Source organism: Microcebus murinus, chromosome 6 (genome assembly GCF_040939455.1).
Source record: "Microcebus murinus isolate Inina chromosome 6, M.murinus_Inina_mat1.0, whole genome shotgun sequence".
In the NCBI taxonomy this organism is placed as follows: Eukaryota; Metazoa; Chordata; class Mammalia; order Primates; family Cheirogaleidae; genus Microcebus; species Microcebus murinus.
The window spans coordinates 106,187,477-106,202,562 of record NC_134109.1 but is presented as its reverse complement, the minus strand read 5'-3'; the positions used below and the strand labels follow the sequence as shown (position 1 = coordinate 106,202,562).

Sequence of the window (15,086 nt, the reverse complement as noted above, 5' to 3'; positions counted from 1 at the left end):
AGGATAAAAACTCAGGTTTGCCCAAAGAGGAGATAAATACGATATATTTTGATGTGTCACCAAATTTTTAGTGACAGATAAGCATGGAATTGAAGCATGGAAAGATATAGGTACACTATTATCTACTCTCTGAGTAAGCTTAATTACAGTGAAAGAAATCATATAGGAAACAGTAAGAGATTAGACAACACAAAAATAAAAACACAGATAAATCAAAATTGAAAGACAAATACACTATGATAATAATCTAACCAAGTGATAGGTTTATTTTCTTAAATATAAAGATAACATAAACAAGTACTGCTATATGCCAATGACTCCAAATTTTATAATTCTGGCCCAACCCGTATTTCTCTCCTCAACTCCCAACTCCTATTACACCTACTTAGCACCTGCACTTGGATATTTATCTCAAACTCAACGTACACAAGATGCAATTCCTGATCTTCCTCCTGAAAGAGCTTCATTCACAGCCTGCACCCATCTCAGTTGATGGCAACTCCATCTTTTCAGTTGCCGAAGCCAAAAACCTTGGGGCCATCACTGACTCCTGCCTCTCACAGCCCACATCCAATCTATCAGCAAATCTTGTTGGCTTTGTCTTTAAAATACACCCGAAATGAACCACTTCCTGACACCTCTGCTGCTACCACTTTGATCTGAGTCCTATTATTCCTTGCCTGGCACCCTTCCCACTGGCCTCCCTCATTTGATTATTGCTCTTGCCTCCTCCTCAGGTTGCTTTTCTACACATTATTGGTATGAATCCAGCAATATTTTTTTTTTTACTTTTAATACATTTAACACTAAACAATAAATAACATGTGTACTTACATTTTACATTAGTGTTTATCCTGTACTTATTAATGTGCTGCAATGTGCTATATAGGTGGATATATTTTGAGAATTCTCATTTTTATTTGCTACTCTTCAGCATAACAGCAAACATGAAGGCAGATCAGGAAAGACTGTGGGCATCATAGTTTTTCCCATGTGCCAGATCCTTAAGACTAACCGTGAATGTGGGTGCTGCCTGCTATTTATTGGCTGAAAGACCCTCGGATGAGTTTTTTAACCTCTCTATGCCTCAGTTTTCTAAAGTTCAAATGGGGAGAGCTCTCATGCATATAACACGGTGTTAGGAGACTGAGAATTCATACAAAGAGGCTGCATTTGTAAAACACTGCTCCATGAATCTTTGTTATGATCATTGTGACTCAGTGAGGAGAGCATCCCTGCCCTGATCGGGAACAGAAGAGGAGCATGGCAGGGCTGCACTGTCTTACAAGCCAGGCCATGGGTGGAATGAAGCTCAGGAAGTAGTGACCTGATACCAGCAGCACCCTCGGACTCAGCAGCACGTTAACTAGCCTCAGATCCACCAGCGCACTTAGTAACCAGCACCAGATCTAGCAGCACGTTTACACATCCAGTTGCTGAACCAGAATATGGGGTGCAGCATCTTCCCAAATGGAGGATGCTGAATATTTTTACTTTTGAGGCAACCACAATACTGTTTCTGTTTGAGATCCCTTTTGGGAAAAAAACAATCCTTCAGCACACACTAGCCTGGACAGTGTCAGACTGTGGGATGGTGCTTCTCTTCCCCTTCCCAGAAAACCTTGGAAAATGCCAAGTAGAAAGGGCAATTTATTCCCTGGATCACCACTCATTCACAACATAGCACCCTCTCTTGATCCCAGACCCAGCAGACCCAGGTCCCCTTGTCCTTTCATCTGGGGATTACCGTCAGCCAGGAACTCCAGTGAACAAAATGAGTTTGGAGGATAGAACTGGATAGAACACAGCCATTGGGAGTTTGGGCCCAGATGAAATAAGGATTCAAGAAGTAGAAATTATTACAGGATAGTGGGGGCAAACAAGAGGGAACTCAAGTCGGAAGGAAGGAGAGACCAAAGCTGAGAGGTAAGGAAGTTTGGTTTCAGGAACAAGAGAGAAACCCTATTACTAGGACTAAAGCAGCAAGTCTAGGTAGAGCTGGCAGTCGCTGGGCAGGCTTGCTGCCAATTCATTGAGTGCTGACTTAGGGTTCCTCGAGTTCCCAGAATGACTGGGACAAGAATGCATGTGAGGGTCAAATCTCTAGCACTAGGGGTAGGAGGGTTAGAGGAAGAAAAGCAGCATGCAGGAAGCCGGACAGACGATTGATTAAACAGCTAGGATGTTCACCTGCAAAGCCTAGAGTAAGCAACAGTTACACTCCTGAGGAGTCACAGGTTCTTACATCTTTCCTATTTACTAGAAGTCCACCAACAAGATATTCTTGGTTCTTCTTTCAACATCACCCTCAAGCTGGGATCTCATTTCTACACCAAACAGATATAAACTCCAGGAAAGATCACTGTTTGCCAGATGAGAAATGGTCCATATGCTTCAATTTGGAGGGATTGAAGGATCAAAAGCAATACCAATAGCTCTTCTTATCCTAGGGCACCAACCCTATGGTTCAACCTGCATCCAAAAGAATAATAATAGCTCTATTCATTGTGCGTTTGCTGTGTGCCAGGCATTAGGAGAAATGCTTTACACGCATTATCTCATTTGATCCTCAACCATAATCTTTGGTAGTAGATACTATTATGAAGAAACTGAGGTTCAGATAGGTCACAAGCTGGTAAGCTGGTTAGCTTAAGTCCCAAGATGTCAATCTAGGACAGTGTGACTTAAAAGGCCATGTTCAGAAAAATTATATTAACCTACTAAAATTGAGCACTCCTTCTGGGGGGAGGGTGACCAAGAGATCTTAAGGACGTGGGTCTTTCTTAGAACCATAATAGCAGCTTACCCAGCTTCCTTCCAAAGTGTCTCTGCATGACTTTGCTGTCCTATACCTTTTATTCTTCTTTACCCACATCATGGTGGTCCTGCAGTCATAACAGCTTCTGGCAAAACCTGAGCAAACTGGAGAATTTCTATTTAGGATCTGTAAGATTGTTTTTCTGAAATTATATCATCTCTAGCCTTGGTATCAGGCTACCAACCACCATCCTCACCAGCATGAATTAGGCCAAACCCTTTTGTATCTCGTTTGATCTTCAAATGAAATTTTAAAGATTAAAACCTTTCACCCATGCATTCCTAATACTTTGGAGGCACGGGTACACAAGCATGCCTATGAAAAGAGCCCCAGAGTAGCTAAGAATGGAATGAAATACCTTTCTGAGAAGCAGACTTGTTAATTTGTAACTGCAGTTTACATTCACTCAAGGTCCCTCAAAACAGCGTTTTTTTGATACCTCAGTGTTTTTTTTTTTTTTTGGTTGCTGTGTGTGCAGGAGCTTATTTTGATGATACCTCAGTTTAACTCATTTTCATATTCTACACCCACAGTCACTCCCAGGACCTTCGGTAGCACCCTAAGAATGCATCCCTAGAGAACAAGGCCTCCTCCCATATAGGTGAATAGCAGGGCTCTTCCCCAGCTAAAGAGGAACATAATAAACATGACAATTCAGACTGAATTAAGAAGGCAAACATATTTTTTTACTAATTTATTGATAAGTTTATTCTTCATCCATAAAAAAAGAACATATTTTTGGCTTTTAAATCATGACATACAATAAAAAGGCAAATAACTGAAATTATCAGCTGAACAGTAGGTAGAAGCAGCTCGTACTGAATCATCGGCAAATGCTATGTGCTTTGGGCTACAGCAGGGCACCAATCAATGCAACAACCGAAGATGCAGCGCCACGCCATCTCTGAAAACTGCTTAGTTTCAAAGGGTTGTTTGGTCATTATATAGAGAATATTAATCCTGCCTCTCCTGCTTTCCTTTTTAATCTTTATGAGAACAGTAGGCAATGATGCTTTGATGCTAGTCTTTCTAGTTTGTAGGATAGTATTGTTGTTTTAACATGTATAACCTGCATATTTTCAGCCTTCAGAAAATAAAACTGCCAAAATCAACTGTAACTAAAAGCCATTTTTATTTTTGGTCAGTTATCTGCTGTAGGCACAGCTTCATATAGGAATTTTTATTGCGGATTTCTATGACTGCATCCCTAACAAGCTCAATGAACATCTGTGGCCAAAGCTTCTGCAAAGCCTCATTTTTCATGTTGATTTCTGTGGCTTCCTTCACAAGGTCCTCTATATACATCTTGCAGAACTTCTTTTTTTCCTTTATTTCCTGTTAGGAAAAAGAGAGTTTTGCATTAAATCATAACTAATCCAAAAGTCAAAGCAACAATTAGCTGAACCACAGAAACGTGAAAGTTTATTCTGATCCTCCTTCCCTCTCCCCCACTCCTACCCCTCACAGCAGGAATTCTTTCCTAGCCACTCCTGTCAGAGAGCTCTGCTAGAGTAAAGACAGCAACAAGGAGTTCCTTACTTCTCAGCCCACTCCCACTTCTGTTTATTGGAATTGCTGAATCATAACTACTATTTCTCCTATCTCAGTTCAGGTAGTTTAGCTCACACAGTCAGCTGAATGCACACACTCATGGCTTCCATGAGTAAATGTATCAGGGTACTGATAATGATAATTTTAATTGGTATGAGGTTAGTTAATATCCATATAATATTTAATACTTTAAATACCTATACTCCGAATTTACTCTCTATTATAGAAAAGCATAGAACGGTACATTACACTGACTTATGTGGCCTAGACCATTTGGACAAAGTTGGGGAAAAGTGTACAAGAAGAAAGAAGAAATATATGTGGGCCTAGGACCCAGAATGTGGCCTTCTAAAGAAATAGTGTTCCCACTCAACTTCTGGGTCTGACAGTCTACAGATGAAAAACCTGTTCTAAACAAAACAGGGGAAGTTTAGGGCCAGAGAATATTCAGCCATTGGGTCCCAATTTCATCACAGAGGCTAAAACAACGCCATTTTGTTTAATGTAAGAATTCAACATTATTTTAGCAATTGATACTTCTGGAGAATATCAAGGCATGATCATGGAAGGTATCAAAATACATATGGAAAAATCAATTCAACACATTAGATAATCAGAATTACAAGGGAAATAATTCACATATACAAAGGAGGGAAGCAATAATAAATGTTAATGAGAAAATACATTTAACTATTAATACTTGGAAAATGATCCATTTAAATCTCTAACTCAAATTGAAACAACAAAATAATTTCAAGGTGAATTAAAAGAGTTAAATTTAAAATATCACAGATATTGTCATTCAAATTACACCTATGAAGATTTATAATAACAAGAAAAATGCTTATATTATAAAGTTATGTGAAAAAAGAAAAACACAAAATGAAATTTTGATAGCGTTTGGGCTCTATGAATGTATGCATTTGTCAAAACTCAGCAATTATATACCTAAGATCTATATTTCAGTATATTAATTTTACCTTAAAAAACTGTATCAAATACTGAAGTCTAATGATATGCATGCAGAATTATTTCGGGAGAAGCTCACTAATGTCTACAAATACTTTAAAATGAATTTAAAAAACCCAAAGGTGGCTTTATGGATGGAGAGAAGAATGGATAGATACACAGACATGTAACAAAGCAAGTATGTTGCATGGTATGATGCTAATAGTATAATGAGGTTTGGGGTGTACAGGTGTACGCGTTTATTGTAAAATTCTTTCAACTTCACTGTATATTTGAAATTTTTATTAAAAATTAGAAAAGAACACATAGACAGTATTGAACAAAATACAGTGAAGTGTCATTAAGATTGTCTTTCGGTTGCAAGACCGTAAGTGTGTTTTCCTACTTTTTTCCGTTTTTCTTTTTCCAAATGTTTATGATTTTTCAAATATGTTTTAAATTCCTGACTAATTAATGTAAGTTAATAATGAGTATACATTGCACTAACTTTCCCTAACAGAGGTATATTTTGGGAATTTTCTTATGATATATAAAACATATATAAATAATCACTCACCATCCAGGGGTCAACATGCTGATTTGATACAGTTCATGTGCTAAAACAACAGGCCATAGGTTGATCTATCATAAAAATATGTATGGATTTTGATATGTGATAAACAACAAATGTTTCCAGCTGACTATTTCTCTGATGAACCTAACTTCTCTAACCCCAACCATACCACAGTCTGGGACTTAGGTACCTGCACTAAGTTAGCATGTTGATGAGAACAGCATTTAGTTGTTCACTTTTAACAGTCAGTAAATCTGAGCTACATAGGGGCCCCTAGAAAGAAGAACAAGTGTGAATCACTAGAGGTCAGTAACTAGAATGAGCAACATTTTATAACAAGCAATGCATTTACACAAGTAAAAGGCAAAGTGCATATTTAATGAATGCTTCCCTTACAGATTTCTAAATTTCTTAAAACAGGATTTGAATTTAAAAAAGACAAAGTTCTATGATTAAGATGAAGAACTGTTATAATAATCTAGAAATAACAAAAATTAAAAGAATGAAATGATGTATTTTGTTAAATCATTTATATATAATACAAATTACAATAAACTTTTCATAATTGGCATAGTATGATTTTTAGTGTTTTAAATTTCCTGGTACAGTTTCTTCCATTGTTTCTCTATGATCATATATGTTGATATAAAATTATATTTTCTATAATAACCTTTCATTTAGTAATTTGTTTGAAAGCATTTTTTACATCATTATTTCTCCTCTCCTCCAAGCCAATTTCTCCACATCTCCATGCAGTATATCCAATAACTCATCAGGTCTCTGCCAGGAGAACTCACTCTGCCCGTCCAGGATGATACCATTAAAAGCACATGAGAGATGCCTCTCTTGCCCTGACCTGTCAAAGAGTTGTGGCTCTCTGAATAATGCTTTTTCCATTCTCAAATGCTTTCATATGCTTATTCCTTTTTATCCACAATATCTCCGTGAGATTCATAAAGCAAGTATTTTACAAGTTCAATCCTGATGAGATGAACTCTATACAATATTGTTTATATTATTTCATTGAACTAGAATTTTGTTATGAAGATGGTTTGGAAAAAAAGGTAGGTCAATGGTGAGGTTTGTTATAGAACAATTTTAACTATAATGGTATTTGTATTAGGATTTAATCCACATCCCTATTTTATAAGTGCAAAATAAGATCTATAGAGGTTGAGAGATTTGCTCAGGATTAAACATCATCTATTAATATTTCCCTAGAGAATAATCAAGTTCTTGAAGAATTTGCAGTCTAGTTGGGAGACGGCTTACACATATAAAAAGCTAACTAAAGAGATAAAACAGTTAAGTGCTGAATGAAATGACAGAGAGCAAATACAATTAGTGTTTAGAGAAGAGAGAGAGCCTTTTGCACTGGGGTGGTCAAGAAGACTTCAGAAAGCACCATGATAAACTGTGAAGTGTCCAAGGTCAGCAATCAGAAGGTCTCAGTTACAGCGGCAGCTCAGTCAATAATCCACTGTGAACCTGAGTAATTTACCTGAGTTTCTGGTTTTCCTCATTTACACAGGGGTGGAGAACCTTTTCATGTTGGAAGGCCACATTAATTTAGGTATAATCAAAGAAGGCCACATTCAAGAAACTTCAATTAGGTATACTTAAAAATGCACATTATTTTATAAAAATCTAACTATGTACTTAATTTCAAAAATGAGAACTATTTGTTAATTTTAAAGTTAACTAACCGTTTAATGACTTTGTTGTGTCTGCTTTTTGTTGGAAAGCATTTGAATATTTGGTAGCAGCATGGAGGTCTGCAGTTCCAGTTGATCCTCTAGATGCATATCAGTCATTTGTGACCTTAAGGGCATCTTGGTTTGTGTTAGGTAGGAGAATGTACATTTGCAGCAATCAGTGGTTGAAAAGCAAGAAAACAATTGTGGGGCATGTTGCTGAAGGTGTGGGTATTCTACTGCATTTTCCCTTATTTCACTTGGGTCTTTCTTAGCATCAAACAATGACTTTACAATGTCATCTACTTAAAGATCAATCAATTCCATCTGTAGTTCTTTACGTGCCTTAGGGATACCAACTAGGTGAGGCTGAAACGCTAATTTCAGTGTGATGTCATGATTCTCAAAGTCACTGAACCTTTCACTATTAAAGGTCTATAATAGCTGCCTATTCTTCAAATGATTCACATATATCATCCTGCTCATCAATGACCTTTGCTAACTGGGGAAAATGTTCATCCAAAATTTCCTTTTGAAGAAGTGTTTTGAAAAAAGATAGCATTTTTTGAAATGCTTGGATTTTTTGCCTCATATTATACATAGACTTAGTCTTAGCTTGCAAAGAAATATTCAAGTCACTTTGATGTGGTATGATATCACACAGAAATGCTGTATTCCTATAGAAATTTTCTTTTAATAATTCACATTGCTGATTCTGTTCTTCATAAAATTTAACTATTTGTTCTCACAGAGATAAAATTTTGGCTCATACCTGTCCCTGCAATAGCCAACACACTTTAGAATGATATGGCAAATCCACACTGAATACCTCATCGTTCAACTTTAGCATGTTATGGAACTCGCCATATTATGCCCTGTAACTTGTTGCAAAGTGTCACTTACAATGGTAGCTTTAGCACAGAGATTTTGCTGATGAAAGATACAATGAAAAGTAATGAGAGCATCTGGATCTGTTTATACTTTTTTTTTATCTGTGCAATAAACCCTTCATGTTTTCCTGTTATGGAAAGTATACCATCTGTACATACACTCACTAAATTTACCAAATTCAGTCCAACCTCAAAACATTTATCTTGAAAGTTGTTGAAGATATCTATTCCCCATGTTCTGTTTGCAAGAGTGCCCAAAGCTAGTAACTCTTCATAGCAAAGAAAATCTGTTATGATCCAAATGAAGTATAAAACCTGCGCTGAGTCAGTAGTACCAGTTGATTCATCCAAAGCAGTTGAATAATACATATTTTCCTTTTGAAGTAGTGCGTGAAGTTGTTCTGTTATGTTAAAGGCTAATTCACGCTATGGATTAGTTATGGTTCTCCTTGAAAGAGGCAGTTGTTTGTACTTTGAAACGTTATTGGGGTCTAAGCATCCTACAACTTTGACAATGCATTCTTTCACAATCTCTATATCACTGAATGGCTTCCCTTTTTCCCAAGTATATAAGCTACTTTATAAGTTGCTTCAGTGGCATTATTTCCAGGTCTTATTGCTGCTTGGAGGAATTGTCTTTGTTTTGCTTTTCATCTTTTAATTTCTTCAATACAACCTTTTGCACCTTCTCCCTGTAATTTAAAATATTTGAGGTCCTTTTGAGTGTTATAATGCTGATGAGCATTGGATTTCTTTAATGTTGACATTGTAGTATCACAAAGCAAGCAAATCATCTTATCTTTAGCAGAAACAAGATCATATTTCAATTCCCAATCATCATTAAAAATTTGTTTTCTTCCTTGAGTATTCTCTTAGTCTTCTTTGACATGATGGGCTGTTAAGCGCACAGCATTAAAAAATACTGTCAAGTTGTGCAAGTATTCACAAATTCCACTTTAAACAGAAACACAGTGCACCACTGTCGAAAGCTGATAACAGACTGATGTACTCGACCCCCATAAACTCTCGCCAACCAGCCTCCTGGTAGTGGTGCCAGTCAGGTGAGGGAAGTTAGAACTAAATCATGAATGTAGCAGCCATCAATTTAGCCTTTATGGCTTACTAATGTTCTAATTGTACCAGTCAACCTGGGACAATTACTTCATTGAAACTTATTTTATTCTTTGGTATTTTAAATACGTTCATTTAAAAAATAAAATAAAAATATAAAAGACAAATAAAAATGTATTAATAGAAATAAAAGGATTTGTTCTGTAAAATTTGGATTCAGTCATAAGGCCACACTTAAAGACCTAGAAGGCCACATGTGGCAGGTTCCCTACCCCTGGTCTAAGAAGAGGATTAGATTTTATAAGTCCCTTTCAGCACTCTGATTCTATGTCCATTTTAAATCTTTTTTAGATGAGTTAGGAGAATGGATGGACAACTACCAAGTAACAGAATTATGACATGTATAATGAAAAGGTCTGCTTAACCTGATTTGTGAGGAGCTCACCTCAAAAAATTTTCTCAACGACTCGAGATGTACAGAAGAGAGAGACTGAGCACTTTGTGCTGTAGTGATTTAAGTATTTTTCAAGATGTGGGGAGCATGGTATAAATGAAGGAATGCTGGGCTCTGAGTCAAGAGAGAGTGATTAAGAGACTTGGGCAAGGTCTTTCAGGTAATAAGTGGTTGAATAAGGGGCTCAGTTCCAAGTCTCCTGATTGTTAGCCTAGTGTTCTTTCCAAATATTATGAGACTTCAGATTCCTTCTTTTCCCTTTAAAATTTCTCAAAATAGGAGTCAACATTCCCTATCTTTACTTTTTCATTGCTTATTTATTGCTCAAATCCACTTTACTCAGGACTTACTTAACTTAACTGAAGCTATTTTTATTTTTAAAAATCTGCATGCCTATAGTCCCACCCACTTAGGAGGCTGAGGCAGGAGAATTCCTTGAGCCCAGGAGTTCCAGACCAAACTAGACAGCATAGAGAGACTACCCCTTTCGCTAAAAACAAAACAAAACAAAGCCCCAAAACCAAAAACCAAAAACCAATGACCCTGACTGCCAAATTTTTTGAAAGTTTTTATTTAAAAATGATTGTAGATTCCCACGAAATTGGAAAAATACTACTGATAGGTCTTATATACCCTTTTCCCACTTTCCCCCCGTGCAATATCACCAACCAGAAAACAGATACTGGTTCAACCCACAGACCACATTGCGAGTTAACCAGTTTTACCCACACTCATTTGTGTGTATATGTGCGTGTGTGTGTGTGTGGTTCTATGTAATGCTGTCACATGTGCAGAGGTATGAAACCACCGCTATGGATAAGACACAGACCACCAAGCAAGTACCAGAGAACTCCCTCTACATCCATCCTGATCCCTACCGACCACTAAACTGTTCCCTTCTGAGAATGCTATAACTGGAAACATCCAGTGCGTGATCTTTGGGAGTTTTTCACTCAGTTGATGTCTTTGGGGTCCATCCCAGTTGCATGTACCAACAGTTCATCCTTTCTAGCCACTGAAGTCCTCCGTGGTGTGGGTGTATGACAAATATGCTTTGAACAGTGAGACTCCACGCATTTCCCAGCCCCTCTTTTGGTTCTGGGTTTTGGTTTACAGATGGCACTTTCATCTGCTCAGGCAGTTTGGAGCGAGAACACCTGCGTTCTGTTCCCATTACCCTCTCAGCCCTCCCAGAACTGGGAAGAGGAGGAGAATTCCCAGAGGCACTCAGATACCAGCTCCTTGGATTACCAGCTTACCTCATGGAGGCAAATTGTTTCTTCTTGAGGGGCTCGAATTGGACAGGGGTGGGGCCTCATGAGCCCTAGGATGCTACCAGACTGCGTCAGGCACACAGAAGGAGCACATTTTTAGGGAACTTATGGCCTGAGGCAGAGGCCAAGGTCCTGTCTAATTCAGAAGGCCTTGGGCAAGCCACAAAGCTGTTTGTTCTTCTGTTTTTACATATGTTAAGGAGAGTAGATGAGGCAGGTTCTAAGATTTCTTTGAACTCTAATTCCATGAATTCAGCCTGGCAGAAGATGACTTAGCTCTAGGGATACCCTCCTTAAGGAAACGATTATGAGAGGTTGCGCCCTTATTTTGAAAATTAGGCCAGGGACAACTCCTGTTTGGTGAGTAGGGAAGGAGGTTATAACTTCTCAATCTACTAAGAAAATAAAAAGAGACGAAAATGTGCGAGGGGTCCTTTACTGTGCTTTGTTATTATCTGCATTTAGAGATCACAGCGCAGTCTAGCCCAGATTCATAATCCATATAACAGCAAAACTCGTTTGCTAAGTTTCGGGTATGTTTTGGAATAAACTTGCACATCTTCACTCCAAGGAGTTCTGTTGCCAGTTTTTCCATGATGGCACCTGTGCACAGCAGAATCTTGCCCCGAGTCAGGTACTTGATGGTTTCTGATATTTTTCTGAGACATTCCTCAGGAAGATGGGGAGGATCGCTGTTATGATGTCAAAACTATGTGCAGCAATTTTTTCGGGTAAATCCAATGGATTATAGTAATCATAGAAGATAAACTCCTCTCCATACATGGCAAATCTTTCGTCACATTCAAACATGCATATTGAAAAGTCTTCTCTCTCTATGCAGTTCTCTGAGTTTCTGGTAAACGCTGGGGGCACTCGAACATGCTACCTTCTCCAGAAGCAGCAATGGCTTCTTATGCAAGTCACAAAGCAGTTTCCTGACTATACCAAAACTGGCTCAATTGCTGTAGTTCCAGACACTGGGAGATCACTTGAGTCCAGGAGTTTGAGGTTACAGCGAGCTATGGTCATACCACTGTACTCCATCCTGGGTGACAGAGTGAAACCCTGTCACCAATTCTCTTTTATTATTTCAATGTTATATTTATCATCCCCACCTAGGTCAGTTTGTTGTTTTTGTCCAGCATAAAACTCCTGGAGAGCTGCGAAGGTGTGAGTGGAAAGCTGCAGGGTCATCATCTTCTGAGTCACTCGTTTCACAAACTGTCTCTAACCAGCTACAAATGCACAGTTGCCCCTACGAGCTGCCTGACTGCCAAATTTATCAAATATTTTCCCTTTATAGTTTGTGCACTGGTGGTGTGAAAAAAATCATACTCAACCCAACCAAGGTCTATAAAGATTTTCTCCTATTTTAAAATAAAGAACTTTGAAGTTTTGCTTTTCATACTTGGGCTTTTATTGATCTGGGGGTAAGTTTTTATTGTATGATGTGAAGAAGAGTTGCGTGTTTTTCTGACTGGATATCCCATTTCCTCAGTATTATTACTGAGGAATATTAAATGGTCTGTCTCTAGTAGTTTGTAATACCTACTATCTGTATAAAGTTTCTTCATATACAGGGATAGTTCTGGCTTTCTGTTTTGTCCACTGGTCTATTTATTTATCCCTACAGTGCCTTAGTTGCCATAGTATTATAATAATACTTGTTATCTGGTAAGGCAAGTTCTCTCCACCTTTACTCTTGTGTATTTTTTAGGTCCTTTGCTCTATCAAATAACTTTCGAGATCAGCTAGTGAAGTTCCACAAATAACTGTGTCCAAACCTTATATTTTGAATGAATTTAGAAAGATTTGCCATCTTCATAATGTAGAAAGTTTCTGTCCATAAAATTAATCTATTTAGTATTTCTTCAATGACTTTCAATAAAATTTCATAATTTTCTCTATAACATATTTTATTATTCATGCCTATAGTGTTTGTTGATATGATAAATGATATCTTATTTTAAATTTTTATTTTTGAATAGATATTACAACTTACATTGGATTGTTGGCCATTTTGTTACTGATTTCTAAAACCTCTTTATAATTTAGGGAAATTAGTTACAAACTATTTTTCCAATCTGTCATTTTTTTCTTTGCTTATTTTGTTCCCCTCATGATCTTTCTCATCCCTAGTCTACAAAGTAAGTTTCCATGGTTTCTTCTAGCATGTTTATGCTTAAGGTTTTTAATAAAACTTTAAAATTTCTGACCCATTTGGAATTTATGCTGGTGTAAGATAGGACATCTGAATCCAACTTTTCTTTTTTCTCAGATAGTTCAATGATTATCCCCAAATTATTTACTGGACAGTCTACCTGACTTGTTTGATAATAAATTATATAATATAATACATTCTCTTCATTATATAATAAATTCTCTTCTGTATTTGGATATATGCCTGAATTTTCCATTCTATTACATTTGACTATCTTTTTATACCTATCCTGTTTTAATTGATGTATTTCTAATATACCTTAATATCTAGCAGTGCTAGCCTTTTTTTTCACTGTGCTTACTTTTCAGAGTTTTTGTGGTTATGTAAGTTTATTTTTCCACATGTACGATAGGATCAACTTGTCAAAAATAAAAAAGCCTCAACAAAAAATTTTTGGTATTTTTGTTGGGATAATATGAAATGTTTAAATTAACTTAAGGAAAATAGACATTTTACTTGACATCTTCTTATCCAAAACCTGGTAGGTTTTTCTATTTGTATAAATCTTTTGTGTGCTTTGACAATGTTTTAAAGTTTTCTTTATATAGCTCTTACATATTTATTATTAGTTTATTACAAGATATTTTATCTTTTTGTGTTGCTACTGTGAGTTAGGTTTTTTCTATTATATCTTCTTTCTTCTTCTTATTGGTAATATACAGCTTTTTATAGTTTCTAAATTAATTCTCTTGGGGTTTCTAAATATTCAATAATATTGTTGTAAAAGTAAGTTTACTCCCTTCTTTTCAATTTATCACTGATTTATTTCTTTTGTTTAATTGTATTGTCTGTATTGCTAAATTCTTGTCTTGATGACTTCAATAATGCATTAGTGTTCCACTGCTATCTAAAAAATTACCTCAAACTTGGCAGCTTCAAACAACATGCACACATCTATCAGCTCAGTTTCCATGTATCAGGAGCCAGGGCATGACTGAGCTAGGTGCTCTGCTCAGAACTTCATAAGGCTGCAACTAATGTGCTGGCTAGGTGGTGTTCCTTTCTAAAGCTCACAGTCCTTTAATAAGCTCAAGTGGTTGTTGGCAGAATTCAATTCCTTGTAGTTTAAGGACTGAAGTCCCCATTTTCTGTCTGGCTATCAGCCAAGGGCTATTCTCATGTCCTAAAGGCTTCTCATAGTTCCTTGCCCTGTGGCCCTCTCAGAACATGATGGCTTATTTCTTCAAGGACAACAGAAAAATCTCTCAGGGAAAGCTTGAATCCTCTTTTAAAGGATTTGCCAGATTAGGTCAGGCTCACTCAGGATAATCTCCCTTTTCATTAAATCAAATTTAACTGATTAGGGATCTTAATTATATCTATAAATCTCATTTTCCCTGACCATATTCATTGGTTAGAAGCAAGTCACAGGTTTTACTCACACCAGAGGTGGGAGAGGGGGAGATTAAACAATAGTGGGTGGCCGGGTGCAGTGGCTCATGCCTGTAATCCTAGCACTCTGGGAGGCCGAGGGGGGCGGATTGCTCAAGGTCAGGAGTTCAAAACCAGCATGAGCAAGAGGAGACCCCATCTCTACTATAAATAGAAAGAAATTAATTGGCCAACTAATATATATAGAAAAAATTAGCTG

At 37.1% G+C, this 15,086-nt stretch overlaps 1 protein-coding gene and 1 pseudogene across 5 annotated transcripts in view; both read right to left on the bottom strand.

Moving 5' to 3' along the window:
- Positions 1-3,315: 3,315 nt before the first annotated feature.
- The window catches only part of LRRC49 (leucine rich repeat containing 49), a 119,428-nt gene continuing 107,657 nt past the window's right edge, over positions 3,316-15,086 (bottom strand). For 2 of the 5 annotated variants that reach the window (XM_012768305.2, XM_012768306.2), the window contains one exon: positions 3,316-4,153. In XM_012768305.2, coding sequence (XP_012623759.1) covers positions 3,950-4,153 — 204 coding nt within the window. In that variant the 3' untranslated portion in view covers positions 3,316-3,949. The remainder of the gene's footprint in view (positions 4,154-15,086) is intronic. The other 3 variants (XM_012768309.2, XM_012768311.3, XM_076004515.1) reach the window with 2 other exon arrangements.
- Positions 5,230-14,408, bottom strand: LOC142871416 (EEF1A lysine methyltransferase 1-like; annotated as a pseudogene).